The sequence below is a fragment of the Rutilus rutilus genome (genome assembly GCF_951802725.1).
Source record: "Rutilus rutilus genome assembly, chromosome: 3".
NCBI lineage: Eukaryota > Metazoa > Chordata > Actinopteri > Cypriniformes > Leuciscidae > Rutilus > Rutilus rutilus.
Window position 1 is genome coordinate 56,130,078 of NC_140211.1, and position 16,163 is coordinate 56,146,240.

General features: G+C 38.4%; 1 protein-coding gene across 13 annotated transcripts in view; it reads right to left on the reverse strand.

The window, feature by feature from the left end:
- Window positions 1–15,844, reverse strand: part of neo1a (neogenin 1a) — a 172,090-nt gene extending 156,246 nt beyond the window's left edge. For 10 of the 13 annotated variants that reach the window (XM_084405120.1, XM_084405118.1, XM_084405115.1 and 7 more), the window contains exon 1: window positions 15,377–15,582. In XM_084405120.1, the coding sequence (XP_084261246.1) occupies window positions 15,377–15,449 (73 nt within the window). In that variant the 5' untranslated portion in view covers window positions 15,450–15,582. Of the gene's footprint in view, window positions 1–15,376 lie in introns of all 13 variants that reach the window. The other 3 variants (XM_084405111.1, XM_084405116.1, XM_084405122.1) reach the window with 3 other exon arrangements.
- Window positions 15,845–16,163: the final 319 nt, after the last annotated feature.

Below are 16,163 nucleotides of genomic sequence, written 5' to 3' on the forward strand. Positions count from 1 at the left end.
TATGATATAATTTTATTTTTCTTTCTCTCTTGTTTTATGTATTTGTTTCTTGGTCGCACGACATGCAACACGTTTTATATATATATATATATATATATATATATATATATATATATATATATATAAATAATGCCCTGCAATTTTTTTTTTTTTTAATAGCCTAATAATACAAGGATATACACAAATATTATCAAAAAAAGACTTCAGAAGAGGTGCATTCATGTCACTGTATGTTCAAACTGGATTTTTAAAGTGTTTTCGAAATTAATTGATAAAAAACACCATATTAGCAACAAACTTAGCCTGCATTTAGAAAACTTAATGAAAAATGTTGCCATGGCAACTAACTGAAACAAAGCTAAATAGAAATATTAAAAATGTCTAAAGCACACAAAATTACTATAACAAACTAAAATTAAAATGAAAACTTAAAATATAAAAATAAAATCTAATTCAAAATATTAATGAATACTATAATAGTGATAATACTAAAATAGCACTGAAGTGAACTGTTATTGTGAACCATTCAATGTCAAAATGACAGACAGACCTTCAATATTGCCAATAATAATAATCATAATGATAATGAATTAAGCAAGGGAACACATGGAGGTAATAATCCTCTCTAGAGTGTTTATAATCTCTGTGGCCAGAGAAAATGATTTCAGAGCAATTTTAGCACATTCTCAATGTCAAACATCAATAACTCCTCCCATCTCCTTTACAGCAGCCTCTTCTACATATTCATGACTCACAGGGATCAATGAGATGACAGAAAGACTGATGGACAGAAGCAATCGCCTTTAGGACGACAAACACCCTGGAAGCCCTGGAAATAATTTCGAGCTTTCTGACGGCTATTAAAAAGGAATTTTAAATTATATAAAATGAGATTCACAAAGCTCAGATAAGTGCTTTACTGCAGTCAATATTCAAAAAGTAGAAGTTAAATTAGGAGCTGAATTATCAAATGAATAAACTGCTCAGTAGTAAAGCTGCACGATTAAACACCCACGTGATCTCGTTCATAAATGACAACGATTCGGCTTGGTCTATTAAACCTTTAACAAGTACGATCATAGCAAACATTCAGATCTGCGTTCTGAGAGCAGTTGTCATGTATAGATATGAAACAGATTCACTAACTGTCTTTTCAACCACACAGTATCATTATTTCCGTGTTACAAATATTCAAATGATCACAGAAGAACTGGGATAAAAGTTTATAGTTCAGATATAAACACTGATGTCTACAGTAGTGATCAAAATTGAGTAAATCACCTTTTGAAAGTGACTTGATGCTTCAAATAAAGATTACATCATTACACCAGTAGGTGGCGACAAGTGACTTAAATGTATCTGTCAATGAATCATTCATTTAAGAGAATCGTCCAAAAATGTTGATTCATTAAGTAAAAAAATAAATAAAAGTCTACGAGTGAGTCACTGAATCATTCACTTAGCTGATTTTTTTTAAAAGTATTCATTCAAATTAAATTCATTTAACAATGACCATTTTGTAAGACCCTCTAGTAAATGACATGTTACCTTCTTTAATTGTCTATTCAGATTCGTGGAAGAATCCTGATCTGTATTTAAACAAAATAATTGACATTTTCAATTTAAAAGTGGAAATAATATGTCTGTTCTCCAGAAGCCCAACTATGCCAGATGAATTTAAACACCTCTGTACAGTGTGATATTACCAACTATAGTTTCTTAAAGGGGTCATATAATGGTATGCACTTTTACAAGTTGATTGTACTGAAATATGTGTTGGCAGTGCCTGTACACAACCATCATAAAATGATAAAAATCCATCCAGTGTTTTTTTTTTAATCTTCTTATATGTTTTCCCTTCTCTCAAATCAAGCCGTTCGATTTTGTGACGTCACAAAATCGACGCCCCTCCCATGATTGTTGATTGACAGCAGTGTTTCAACACAGACCCGCAAGCTGTCAATCATAGTCCGCGTGGACCGGCGCGGTCATTGTTGATACGCTGGAGCACTGTCTATGAGCAGAATGGCGTCTAAGCGATTGTGGTGTTCTGTTCTTGGGTGTAATAAGGAACACAGTGTCATTTTGATGTTCCTAAATCCGAACCGCTGAAGACGCAGTGGCTGAGTTTTGTTTTCGAAGGGAATATTCCCCACGATCAACGTCAATGCTTTCATGTTTGCGCGAATTATTTCACAGACCAGACTGCTTTACAAACGAGGGTCAGTATAAAGCTGGTTTTGCTCAGAAGCTGCTCCTGAAAAAAGGATCGGTACCGACTATTTGTGTTCCTGCTGCACCTCCAGAAGAAGAAGTGAGTGTAACGTTTTATTAACCTTTATATTAATATTTATATTAATCTTTGCAAATCGCTTGCTGCACGCTTCATGATGAATGCGGCTGTTTACACTCAGGGTACATTACGGCATGTTTTCTATGTACGACGTTCTCAATATAATTCATAATCCCAAGCTTATAATGAACAACGCGTTATGGTTATTGTGTTATTGTGTTACAAACGGTGTACGCACAGAACAGAGGGGCAGGGTGAGCAAAGCTCATTATCATTTAAAGACACATGCACTTAAATGGCGTGCTGAAAACAGAGCTGTTTTTGACCAGGTAAAATGAGTGTTTTCTTACAATACTAATGAGAATTTTTAATTAAAGTATATTACAAACTTTTACTTTAGACCCTAAAGAATCATATTAGCTTGTACAAAAATGACATTATATGAACCCTTTAATGGATCAGCATATCCACACTTCTGAGGTTAATGGGAAATGCTAGTATGCGATAACATGAGGTGGATATGTTGAGCTACAATCAAGGTTATTCATTTATGACCATTAGCTGGTCCATTAGATGGTTGATCAGCCAGACTTTTTCAACTAGATAGATCATCTTTAACAGCATTTATGGTATTATGTTGATTACCACTATAATTAATTTCTACTTGTCTCTTCCTTTTCGAGCTAAAATACACATTACAGTGAGGCACTTGGAATGGAAGTAAATGGCATCAATCCCGGTTTCAATAGTTCCCGGTTTCAATAGACTATACCACAAATGCAGTTGATTGAATTTAACTGGTATTGAACCTGGAATATTCCTTTACACTGGTTTGGGCTGGTATGCCACCTCAGACTAGCAACAACCTAGCGATCCTATTCCCAAACCAGCCTGACCATCTTATGCTGGTATGACCTAGTTTCCCCCCCAGGATTTAGACTTCTGAATCACCATGAGGCGTGCTTTAATTTTCTCATTGATTCATCACTGTCTTCATTCGCTGTGGCAGTGAGAGTAAGCCTGGCCAGTTTCTTACATCATACACTTGGCATGTCTCACAGCATTCCTATTCAACTCCAAACCAGCCATAAATCTCCAGCGCTCATCCAGTTCTGACCCCTCCACATTGTGCCACTGCTAAAGAAGAAGGATAAAAAAAAAAAACACCACATGGCTCCTTTAGCACAGCATGAAGGTATCTGAAGCATTGTCCGAGGTGACCTCAACACAAGAGAGAAGAATTTCTATTAAAACGTCATATCATGACATTTGGCTTTGTAACACAACAAAGCAGACACCTCCTGATGCACTTGGCTAAACTAACAATGGGAGTAAAGTCAGGGTGCGATATGATGTATAAGCTCAGCCCTGAACCCAACCGGGATAGTCAATGATGGGAACCACAGTGGAGGGATGTGGGGGGGCTGGGAAGGGGATTTGTGCCCCACAGGACTCAGATGGGGGGGAGAAACTATCATCCATTATTAATGGAAGCCGGCTGCAAGGGGAAATGGATCAAATGTGGCTTTTGGTGGAGCTAGTACCTCAAAAACATGAATTATTTGTTGTTCATCTTGAAAGCTTTGTCCTTTCCGTCCTCCTGAAGTCTTTTTCACACTGTCGGCTACAATCTCATTTCAAAAACTGCTCATTTGGCATCACCGCAGAGACCTAAGAGGTCTGACTGGCGCCATATGGAAAGGTAGAGAAAATGCAGAATTAGCATTTCCCAGTATGCAATGCATTTGTAAGAATGTCACACGCGGAATAATTCAATCACACATTATGGTAAATACCCATAAAACATATGGCTGTTTAATGGAGTCCGGGATACAATTACGGTCTCGAACCCCGTGGAGTGAATGACACGGGCTACCACAGCACATTTAATTCAATATAACAAACTAAGGTGTGGTAGATGTGACAGCACATGATGAAGTGACACAAAACAGAGGAGAAGGAGGAAGGGAGGGGGTTAATATTGATTGTACCACCTCCAGTCTGAGCTAGCAGTAAAAATAGTGCTTGCAAGCCCAGCGGCTAGGAGTTTACGGTATGTGCCTCCTGGGACACAAATGAGCCTCAAATGAGTCTCCGTTGGTCACGCCACATATTCCACCTCACCTCCATCCCCCATTCCTTCACATAACAACACATCAAGTGCTGATTGAAATTCAAATAGGAGCGCCGCACAACGGGATAGACGTAGCGAAGCATCACCAAGGTTCTCAGGGGCCCAATATAGCACATCTCCAAAACCACTTAACTGCTAGTCAATTTTCCACTGAGATTCTGGAGTGATGTTTGGCGATATGCGATTTCATGGGTGATCAATGCTCCGTATAACATTTCTGTTGATGAAGAAACCCAGTGCAAGTAGACGACATCCATTTTTTTTTTTTTTTTTGTATTTGCCATCCACCAGAAACACACAACCTTAATGGTCACATTTACTTGTTCATTAGCAGAAGGAACTCGCCAGATGAAAATGGACGACAAAGCTTTGAAATTATATTAGGAAAGGTTTACCTTGAGTAATTCAGTTACAAGGGTTCAATAACAACAACCTGAATGAGTTCCAGAGCTCGTCAAGGAGCCGAAATCAATCTGTGCAGAGCAAAGAATTGGAAATGAACAAAGGTTTATATTGGGTAAATCTCATTCTGGAGATCTTCGCTCCAAGCACACTTTAATTATCTCGACTCTAGGATCTCTACAATATTGAAAGACTAAAGGCTGAATTGAACATCAGTCCAAAAAAAAAACAATGGCTGTGAAAGGCTGGTGAAGTGATATTAACAAATTTTGAAGAGAAACCACTTGAGATTGAAAGCTATTATAATTTGTCAGAAAATATGATGGGAATCTAAATTAAATGTTTCAAAAGCAGTATTAACTGAAAGCTTTATTAATACTATTGCTCATCCTTTGGCATGTAAGTCCCGCATTGTCTTTGCTACATATATGAATGATACCAAAACAATTATTGTTTTACTGAATCACTGAAACCAAAACTTAGACCTAAACATAAAATTTGGTAATTCAATTTAGGTAATTGTGTAAACTATATATTGCCTTTCAGGGAGTCGTGTCCACAGGTGATAAACCAGTCGCAGTAAAGTCGAGCCGGCTCTCAATATTTTGCTGTAGCTTATATACGCTATGCACTAGAGGTCTTCTTAGGGCCTTAAATCTGTACCCGACCCGAATAACTTCTTATCCGAACCCAATCGTGCTTAAATCGATTTTTAAAAAAGAAAAACCTGACCCGAGACAAACCCAATTAAATTAAACCTGAGTCCGCCACGAATTTTACTCAAACCCGACTGGACCTGAATGTGAAAAAGCAGCGATGACACAGACCAAAATCAGACTTACCAGGAGTAGATTTAAAACCATGCCTATCATCCTACCTTATTTGTAGATGAAATTCATTCTCCGACCCTTCTTCGTAACATTTATTAGCTACGTTTTAACCCATGTTTAACCCAAATTTATTTTTATGTTAATATTGAGAAGCAAATACCCACACTGCACACACCAGTATCCTGGAGGGTTTGGTCATTTTAAGCAACCCCAACTACAGTCTAAAGTCGAGCCTCAGGTTTTCGGATCCAACTGGACCCATGAATGTTTTCAGCCCTTTAAACATATTTTATTTCCTGTTTTTGTATAAATACAATAGCCTCGAAATCCAGACCTAATTCTGAAAGATTAATGGTCTGGCGTCGACTAATGAAAATCGGCCAGCTCGAGGGGCGGCACCAAGCATGCATTTGAAAATCTCACTGCACGCAACTGGATAACACTACGACCAATCACAACAATAAGCCCCATACGCTTAGCTAACAGCGGAGCTAACTGGTAGATTAGACTCTTGCCGTATCCGGTCGGCAAAACAGCAAAAAAAAACCTTCTTGCAAAGGAACGATTCGAGCGCCATCTTCTGTTCCTGTTTTAGATAAAAAGCCAAGTCTAACTCGTTCATTGTAGTGGCCAAAGCCGTTTCAAACAACTGGTGTTCATCCATAGCCATCTTGCAATGTTTACTAATGACTTTGACGTCGTCATCTGTTTACCTCGCCTCTGGCCCGCCTATATCAAATAACCCGATGTGATTGGTGCAGCTCGGATACAAGGGCATATTTAATGATCATCATTACTCGACACCAGAGTAACTCGCTGAGCAAATTCAACTTGTGCTCTCGCGAGAACTCTGGATTACCAGGGTATAAATACAAAGTAATGTCATGAAAATCTAGATGGCGCAGGCTGATGGGTTCTTAACTCAATCTGCTTGCAATCACATCATTCTCTATAGGGCACAGCTGATTGGTTCCTGCATTATCAGTAGCCAATGAGCTCACTGCTCAACCTTCAAATAATTGGTCAGCATTTGCAGTGTAGCATTTTTTCGTGTAAAAAAAAATGTGTAACATTGCATAAATAACCAACAAATTTCACAACAAAATGATCTTCACGAGCACTAAGGCTCATCCATACTGCTAACACAGGGAGCTTGGTCACTGTTTACTGGCTGCGGATAGATGTGAGGCCCAGACTTCCTAATGGCTTCCTGTATTTCACAGAATAGTTTCCTCTCAGGAAATGTTATCAATACAAGCCACTTCAGCACTGACCCAAAACCACAATACACAAGTCACCGACTTTAATTAAAACTGCTTGAATGCGCTGAAGGCATGCTCCCACTATAAGAGCAATGAAATGAGGCATAAAGAGCGTAGCTTAATAAAAAATAAAAAAAAAATAAAAAAGAATTAAACTGGAATGGGTTTATTGAACTCACACAATAAGACCAAAAAGACAAATCTTTTTCATATCTGAATATTTTTTGCGATCTAATCAAAATAAAAGAAATTACTGGAGGAGAGTAGACATCATAAAGCGGAATGAAACTGTTGACCTCCTGGAGAATATTACAAACTCTTTAAACAAATGGGGCATGGAAGAATACGTCTGGAGCCTGTGGGCTCAATGCAGAATGGCACAGGCGAGCGGTCCAACCCTCATTAGAAATTAATTACCACTGTAGTCAGCGTGGGGCAGCCGTACAGTCACTATGTATCTAAGGCTTTACCCAGGGGGAGCAATTGAACCCCTGACCCCCCTCTTTTCGGCAAGCAATATGCGACACCACCCTGATTGTGAATTACTGGCCCAGCCATGCTGGGAATGCAGACAGCGGCAGTAAGACTATGAACTGGGCTGGTGTGGGTGGGACGGCCCGCTTCACTGCTCAGTGAATTGTATTATCCATTAGGAATTCCTCAGTGAAGCAATCTTTCAAGCTCAGCATCCACGAGTGTTTATTTTGCCCCAAAAAAGAGGACTCAAAAGACGAGAAAGGGTAATGACTGTGATATCATCTGGGTGCAACTGCTAATTATCCAATCATAAAGTTATTGTGTACACGATTCTGTGATTCGGGATGATTGTGTAAACGTCTAGAGGTGAGAAGAAACGGAAGATATAAGTAGAGTTTGTATAATTACCATACATAAAAAGATCCTGCAATAGTGGCTTTGCTGTAATTGCTTTTTGATGAACATAATGGGCTTGTACTATAATTTCCAAAATGGTCAAATTACCAATATCAAACCTTATTATAAGGTGAAACACAACAGCAATGAGAAAAAAATATATGCGTATCAAAGAATCTCAGGAAGGTTTTCACTCCACTTTGCAAAAAGGCCTTCTTTAATCTCGCCAAATAGCTCATTTGCTTCTTTTTCGAGGACATAAGAGAAATGGGCCACTTTTGCATTGGTCTATAGCAGTGATTACTCAATTCCTAGTCCCACATGCAATCTGCATTAAAGTGCAGAATGGATTTAAGTAGTAAATGTGTTAAACTGTTGGAAGTACTACACTCTTACTTGCTGAAAAAGCAGACTACACCTAATCCTGCACTAACTACTCCCTTTTTTGTCACCTAAATATACTCTTGAGAGCAAAAAGGTGATAATTACAATAATTCATGAACAATCACAAATTAACAACAATTTGTAACATTACACTTATAATGTAAAGACAGGGATACAGTCTATGTGTTGCACACTAAGGTGCGTTTAGAGCTTTCCAACAGTAAATCACTAATTAAATGAGTAAAAAACTAATTAAAAGTTAGATGAAGAAAAAAAAAAATCAGGAAACTTTTTTTGAAAAGATTCTGTAGGCGTACTTATTCCGCAGGTAGCCGGTCAAATGTGCGTGTTCATCAAGTCTTTTCCATAAAAGCGCTCATTAGGCATATACAGTAACAGCTGGCCTCCCCTTAATGATGCCCCCCCCATCCGGACACGCTCGCTGGGATCATGTGACACGTGTCCAAGGATCCAGTGCTGGAATGTCAGGCGTACTCTGCAGGTGCTTTTCTGGCTTTATCTTATTTTCCTGGCTTTTATCTCCAGCTGCATTTATCCATCGCAGGGTCAGAGGTCAAATCTTGAGGTCAGGGACCCAGGGCAGCTGGTTTCCATCATTCCCGTCACTCCTAACCATTGGGAGGAAATTCTTCATATCTCATCTTGCATGCACTGCAGCTGCAAGACCACCTACTAGTTATAAAATACAACCTCCCAGAACAAAATCACCCAAACAGACTTACCTCATGAAAATGCAGAGAAATTGTAAATATTAGGGCTGCACAATATATTGAAATATGCATATGTGATATGCATATCGCAACGGCTTGCAGTAACTGGGGTCATGAACAATGAACAGTGGAAGGTAAGTAATGCACAGTTCCTTATGGCTCTCTGACATCCATTGTCTCGACAAAGGTTCAGGACTGAACATATAAAGAGCAGAAGTCAATCTACCTCAGACCATTCAAACTCATTTCAGCCAAGATATACACAGCAAATGATGTAACATAGGCTAGATTCTGTACTCATTTCAGACATATTCAGGAAAAACCTCTTAAGAAACATTTCTTTGAGCGAAAACCTTGACAAATCCTGCTTTTATTTGTCAAATAAATACTCAGAATTGATTCACCCACGTTATTCATAAATGTATGTATATTTGTTTTCAATGACCAAGTGAAGCTTGTTTTGTTTGCCCTTTCAATTAAATCTCAACCAATCAGGACAGAAGATTTCAAGCTTCACGTGCAAAATGCTAATCCAAAAGAAACATAATCGTGTCATAAAAGTGGTCCATTCAACTCTTGCTATATTTTCCAAGCCTCTTGGTGTGAGAAACAATAAAAAAAAATGAGTTATTAATTACTGAAAATCTTGGATTGTTTTTCAAAGCTTGAAAGCTCCACTACAAATTCATTGTAATAGGAACTAAATAAGTATAAATTACTCAAGTTTTTTGGAAGCTATATGGATTTTGAACCAAGTAAATGATATTAAAATGTAACATTTCCAGATGAAGTACAGCTTTAATGATTAGTGACGTGTGGAAAATAGATTACCAGTTTACATGTAAGAAAAAATGCACTGTTTAATGTTCCATTTTCCTTGGTTAAGCAAAGAAAGGAGTGTTTGCTTTTCGAGCAGAAAGGTCTGGCGAGCCCTTACTGGATCTTTGCGATAAACCAGAAGCCGACCGCAGGACGGCGTGTCGAGAAGATCTTAAGCGAAGGTTGAGCTGCCAAGAGCCACAAGCCGAGTTCATGCAGACTGGCACTGACGTTGAGTTTATTCACAATCCGTCTTCAGTGATCCTTCCACAGGGCAAACTATGAGACCTTTATACAGAGCCGTGAGGGAAGGGTCCCCCTGTAGGGCCCGTCATCAGCGTTCAAGCAATGAGCAACAACAACAGGGTGCTTCAATCGCCTTCAATGGTTTCACAGCTTTAGTCTGCCGGGATGCTTGGCACAGATATCAGTTCATGCTGCCATTACTCACATATAACCTTTGCTGCTGAGAACGGGGAACCAAATAAAAGGGAAATAAGTTAGCTTGTCAGCATTTTCGGCAGGTGTGCGGACACACTGTAGCTTTCAGGATTCCTGATTAACTGAAAAGCTGCAAAACAGGCCGTATAGAAAGCAGACCCCATTTCATGACAGCTTAAATAGCAGCAAAGAAAGATAGGGAGAGAACAATGCTAATTAACATGGCAGTGCATGGTCAGAAAGAAGAACGAAAGCTTAACATTTGAACAATTTGGGTCAGCAGAAAATGGGTTTCAGTTGGACTGAGCAGTGATCAGAACCACATGCAGTTTTCCACATGGAAAAAATGGTTTCCCCCAATCGAGAGCTCATATTTGCTCTAGTTCAGCATTTGGTATCGGGTAATGACTGTGAAATATGCCCAACAGAATTGTGAAAACTCAGTAAGTTGGATTCTGGGTCACTCACCATCATGACTCTATAAGATTTCCGGCCCTACATTTGACTCGGGACCACCTTCTAGTTAAGCTATCCACTCATATTAACTCTTTTCCCACCAGCATTTTTAAAAAAAGTTGCCAGCCACCGCCAACATTTTTAATAATTTTCTGAATATTTTCATAGCCCCCGGAATATTTTGTTGTATGAATATCTGAACAAGCATATCAAAAGAAAGACCTTTAAAATAAATAAATAAATAAAATAAACACATTTCATTCAAGCTTCATGCATTCTTTTTTTTTTTAACAACACTTGAATGTGGGTAAGTTTCATAAAAACGTTTTAAAGAAAAAGCTGAGAAAATCTTGTTTTTTTCTCCAAAGACTGCAACGTGCAAAAGCATTTACTCTCCCTTTTCATTTAACTAAAAAAAAAAGTAACATTTTAGATCACTTAAAATGTGAACTCAAAAGTTCTACATACTCATAAAAGTACTTTGCACTAATTTGTTTCATTTAAGTTTGCCCTACTCAAAACAATTATTTTGAGAGTTAGGGAAATATTCATAATATTAAAACATAAAAAAAAACTAGAAATAAAATGTAGTAAATGTAGGCATCACAAATGGATATTCATTTTGAGATTATTTAATAGTGTTATAACATTTTTTGTGTTTTAAAAGATAACCTATAAATGCAAAGGTAATGCAAAAACATGAGCATGCATAGTTGCATTTATCAGTTGATATATACCCAATACTGGATTATGATTTGAGTCTATAGAAGAATTTTTAAGCAATTTAAAGTTTAAATGATGCTTAAAACGAGGGGTGCGTTCAAGTAGAAATATTAATAGTGCTGTTTGTTTGGAGCTATCTAAACACCATTTATTATTAGCATGATTCTAGATTTGCGAGGGCCAAACCAATCACACCAAGAGGGAGACACTACAAAACGGCTTATCAGAAGCTCTATCAGGATTTCGCTTGACTTCACTTCACCGAGCATTCATATCACACATGCATCATAATGTTCTCCAGCTGCAGAGGCTGGCGAGAGAATTCCCCCGCAAAGAGGGATCCACTGGGAACTGCAACCACTCAGATCCCAAACCAGGGTGTTGACCAGCAAACATTCCTTAGGTATGACCATTTCATAGGAATTCCTTCAACAACAACAAAAAAAAGCCATACGCTACCTCGCGTGTATTTGCGTAGACTGGTCATTTTCTCAAACGCTACCCTAAAATAGTGCACTCAGTAACATAATGATACACTATAATGATACACCACTGTTGGTAATGGACCAGAATTGACCAGAAATCTTTCCAATAATCTCATACAGCAGAAGCTCACCATTTCAATAAACGGATTCAAATTTGCACAAGTAGCCCTTAACCAATCATACCTCAATTTCGAGGCCACAAAAAAAAAAAAAAAAGAAATGCTGATGAATAGCCAGTGCTGACGTTAAGCATTCCTGACACAGCCAATCAAGGCCAGCTGGGAATGGAATACTCCAGCTTACATACTGCTTATATACTGTACTATTTTTTTAAAACAATAGGCTAATTGAAACAGCGTGCAACACTGAGCATTTCAAACTGTAGCATGCTAAAGTGTTGCCAGATGAAGTCGTCAGAAACAAAATATGCCTATTTTAGACTTCAATTTTTAGTCATTTCACTGTCTGATCTAATGATGAGTCAAGAAACAAATTGCCTGAATTTTTTTTTTTTTTTTGCTTTCTAAATGGAAGGTCATGTCGAGTGCATTGCATTCTGGTATGCAGCCTCCTTATTTTGGCAAAAGCATAACATCATCCATTCCATGCAAAGCAATATGTAATATCAAATAGTATGCCATTCCAAACATACCAATACCCTGCCATATCGCTTTTTACATGGACACTGAAAGGGTGTGATTCTCTCACAAAGAAACCCAAATCAGATGTTGACAAATATGAGGTCAAATTATTAACCGGCACTTTTGCAGCTAGTGCAATAAACAAATAACTCCATCAATCATAATCCATTTTACAGGCTGCTATCAAGCCTTCATTTGCACATTAGGCGATTAGCCAAGGGCTCATTGTCCATCTAAATTAATAAAGAACATCGAAGGCTGGATCTCCCAGCTGGAGCTTATTGTGACGCCCTGTTTCCAGCGAGATTCAATTGCTGACAATACTTAATTTGTTACTGTGATATTGATCCCTCTTTGTTCCCTGACATCTGAAAACATGCAGCTGCAACAGTAATGATGACTTTGGATAATGATTATAATGCATTGGACAGCTATATGACCAAGCTATTGCGCTGATGGAATATTTCCCCCCCCAAAAAAGGCTTCCGTTTAGGCCGATCTATGATTAAAATATCTCTCTCCAGATACTGTAAATAAGCAAAAACACAACACGGCCCATTCAAACAAGCACTCTGTTAGTATACAATTTGCCATAGTACCTTTTTTGTTAAAAAATGCACCAAGTTATGCACCAATAATACATTTTTAAAAGAAATGTAGAGGTTACATTTAGCCAAAATTTTAAAATTAAGTTTGGGTCAAATAATTTGGGTTATTAAACTTCCTGAACACAAACTCAGCGTCTCAGTTTGTGTTCAGGAATGGTTAGAGAACATTGCGCTTGGTACGTTTTTCCTCTTCAAACCAAACTTGGGTCTTCAGCCGACAAAGTTTAAATCCCGTCTGCTTAAAATATGTCTGTGCCATTGCTTTGTCTCAAGCACACCATAAAAGCTACTTAAATGTCTTAATTGAACTAATCCTGGTTAATCTAAGCCCTGTCTGTGAAACCAGGCCTAACTTAACTTAATAACCAGGTACATAGCCTACAGAACAAAAAAAAAAAAACCTATCCATGTTAGTACAACACTGTCCTTTTGTTCAGGTCTTGCTTAGGTCTGTGCAATGTAGTGCGATGAAGGCCTCTGGAAGGAAGCAGATCTCTTACATCGCTGAGTGGTTGCAGACAAGGTAGTGAGGGTGTTTATACAGTTTAGCATGCTGTTTACATTGTCCGCAGGGAAGCCATCAGCACACAGTTCTCTTCCAGCAGGATTATGCAGATAAGATGGGATGCAAATTGGATGCAATGACAACTTTCCCCCCCCAAAAAAACCAACAACTTCAAGACAAGCCCATATCCTTTCCAGAACAACGAAAAGTTGGAATGCTGTTATCGGCGAGACGTAGGTGACAATCTTCACGAAACTGCTTATGGTTCGCATTTGTGTGCTTCAAGACCTCAAAAAACATGTTTCAAATAAACACATATTTTCAGAAGGGGACCCCACAATTAGTAACTTGAAACTCACTCTCCGCATGTAGGTCCAATTCTCTGGAATCAATCAAAACTCCCAAAGGAACTCCCTGTTCCCCCCCTTAATCTCCTGGTTTTATTACTTTCCAGACAGAGTCTGCCCGTTCCACCCAGCCCCCCATTCCTCTCTTTTGTATGATCTCCAGCAAAGCCTGTGATTTTTTACCACAGCACATTGCTTTTCATGCAGCAGAGCAGCTTTCATCAGCCTCTGCACGCAAGACGGCCCCAGCCGCAAACTCCACTACGGCCTGCTTTCATCGTATACGTGAGCCTAATAGACAAGCACAAACTAGTGAAAGCATGTTGCCAAAACCAATGAAAGAGTTAAATGATGCATTGTGCAAATTAAAGGTGCACCTTATGAACAAAGATGATGAATAAACTAACAAAAGATTCAGTTTCTATGCTCTGAAGCAAAAGTATTTAGACAGCCATGCAATATATTTAATGTTCGGCTCCATATTCTGTGCAAGAATGCAATGCAATGGCAAATAAAACCGTACCAAAAAAAAAAAAAAAAAAGGTAGCTCTGACCCTGCATCAAAGCCACCTCTGATGCTGCTTTGGCTCTGTGTACATGAAGTGCAATCTTAAACTTTGCCATTTTAATCATGTTTAGTATTCATGTAGCCAACCTATATTCATATTCTTATTTTAAAGATAGTTTCATATGAATATTACAGATATTGCAATGTCAGTGTAAATGCATGTATGCCACCTCTGTGCAGCATTAAGGCATCTTTCCTGGTTATACAGTATATGCCGCTTCAGTTGGGTAAAGACAGCATTATATTCATATGCAATATTTTTTTTTTTTTTGTCCTAGGTATGTTTTCTGCTTGGTTTCAAGCAGGGGAAAGTCATTAATTGTCATGTGTTCAGCCCAGAATTCTACACACACCAAAATAAACATGGTAGATCATATATAAAACACCTTTTTTCTTTCAAGTGCATGGTCAAAAACAACTGCACTATATTCGCCTTCTGGCAACTTTACAGGAAAAATATCTAGGATTATGAAGCAAAAGACATATTTCTTACAGAGAGAGAGAGAGAGAGAGAGAGAGAGTCTATATGATACAGTGCGTGGAAAACACACTGATTTCCACAGACATGATAATTAACGAGATTTAGACTAATTTACTTGCTTCCATTTGATGAAGGAATGGAGGTTTCCATTCAGGTGAAAATGTGTTAATGCAGAACACACCTTTGCAATAAATAAGCCTTTTCAGAGCAAATGTAGGAGATATTTCGCATATGTTTTGATTTATGAGGCTGTCTGAACGGTGTGTGTTCGATGAACTGGATGCAATCAAGTTAGTTCAGATGAAAATAGTCACACACTCGTTTCACACTCAAGAGAAACAGGCAGCGGGTCGCACCGCAGAAAGTTTTAATGCTCTTTAATCTCAGACTTACCTTTTTCAGCATGTGAAAGTGTGATCGTGAGGCAGAAAAGAGAGAGGAGCAGCCGGGCTCCCCGCTCCGCCATCACTTTAAACACGAATAAAAGAAGTGTGGAAAGCCTCGGACACGATCCCGATTTAAAATCCCCCTGATCGCGCGCACGGATCAGTTCAATAGTGTGAACAACGCATCCGGAACGAGTTACTTCCGAAAGTTGCCGAAGGAAACATGAAGCTCGCTGAGCAGAAGACACGATCCGCCGCTTCAAAACTTCAACAGGCGACCGAGTAAAATCAAAGTCAATCCATATTTGCGAGATTAAACCAACGCCGAGTTGGAGAATAGCGACATGAGAGGCGTCAGTGCAGACATAATGTGTAAAGGTGAAGAGAGAGAGAGTGAGTCCGGACGGTTGGAGATATTTTTTCACTGATCTCAGAGAGAGAGAGAGAGAGAGAGAGAGCAGCAGGAATTCAGATAGGAACCTGGAAAAACCGGAACTGGATCGGAAAGAGATCAGGAATCATTTGACATGGCCATCACAAAAGCCTGGAATGGGTTTTTTATTTATTTTTTCCAGTCTCATAGGCTAATTTGAACAATTTAAGGATTTAGTTCAAATTCAAATCCATATTAAGATATTTAAAATATAATATTTTTTAAATGCCACACAAAAGATCTACCTAAACATTGATCAGGTGATCTCTTTTTTTAAAACCTTTTGTTTTCAATATATAGCCTAGCTATACTTTTAAAATATAATTTAAGACTTAGCCTACCTTAAATATGTAAACTTAAA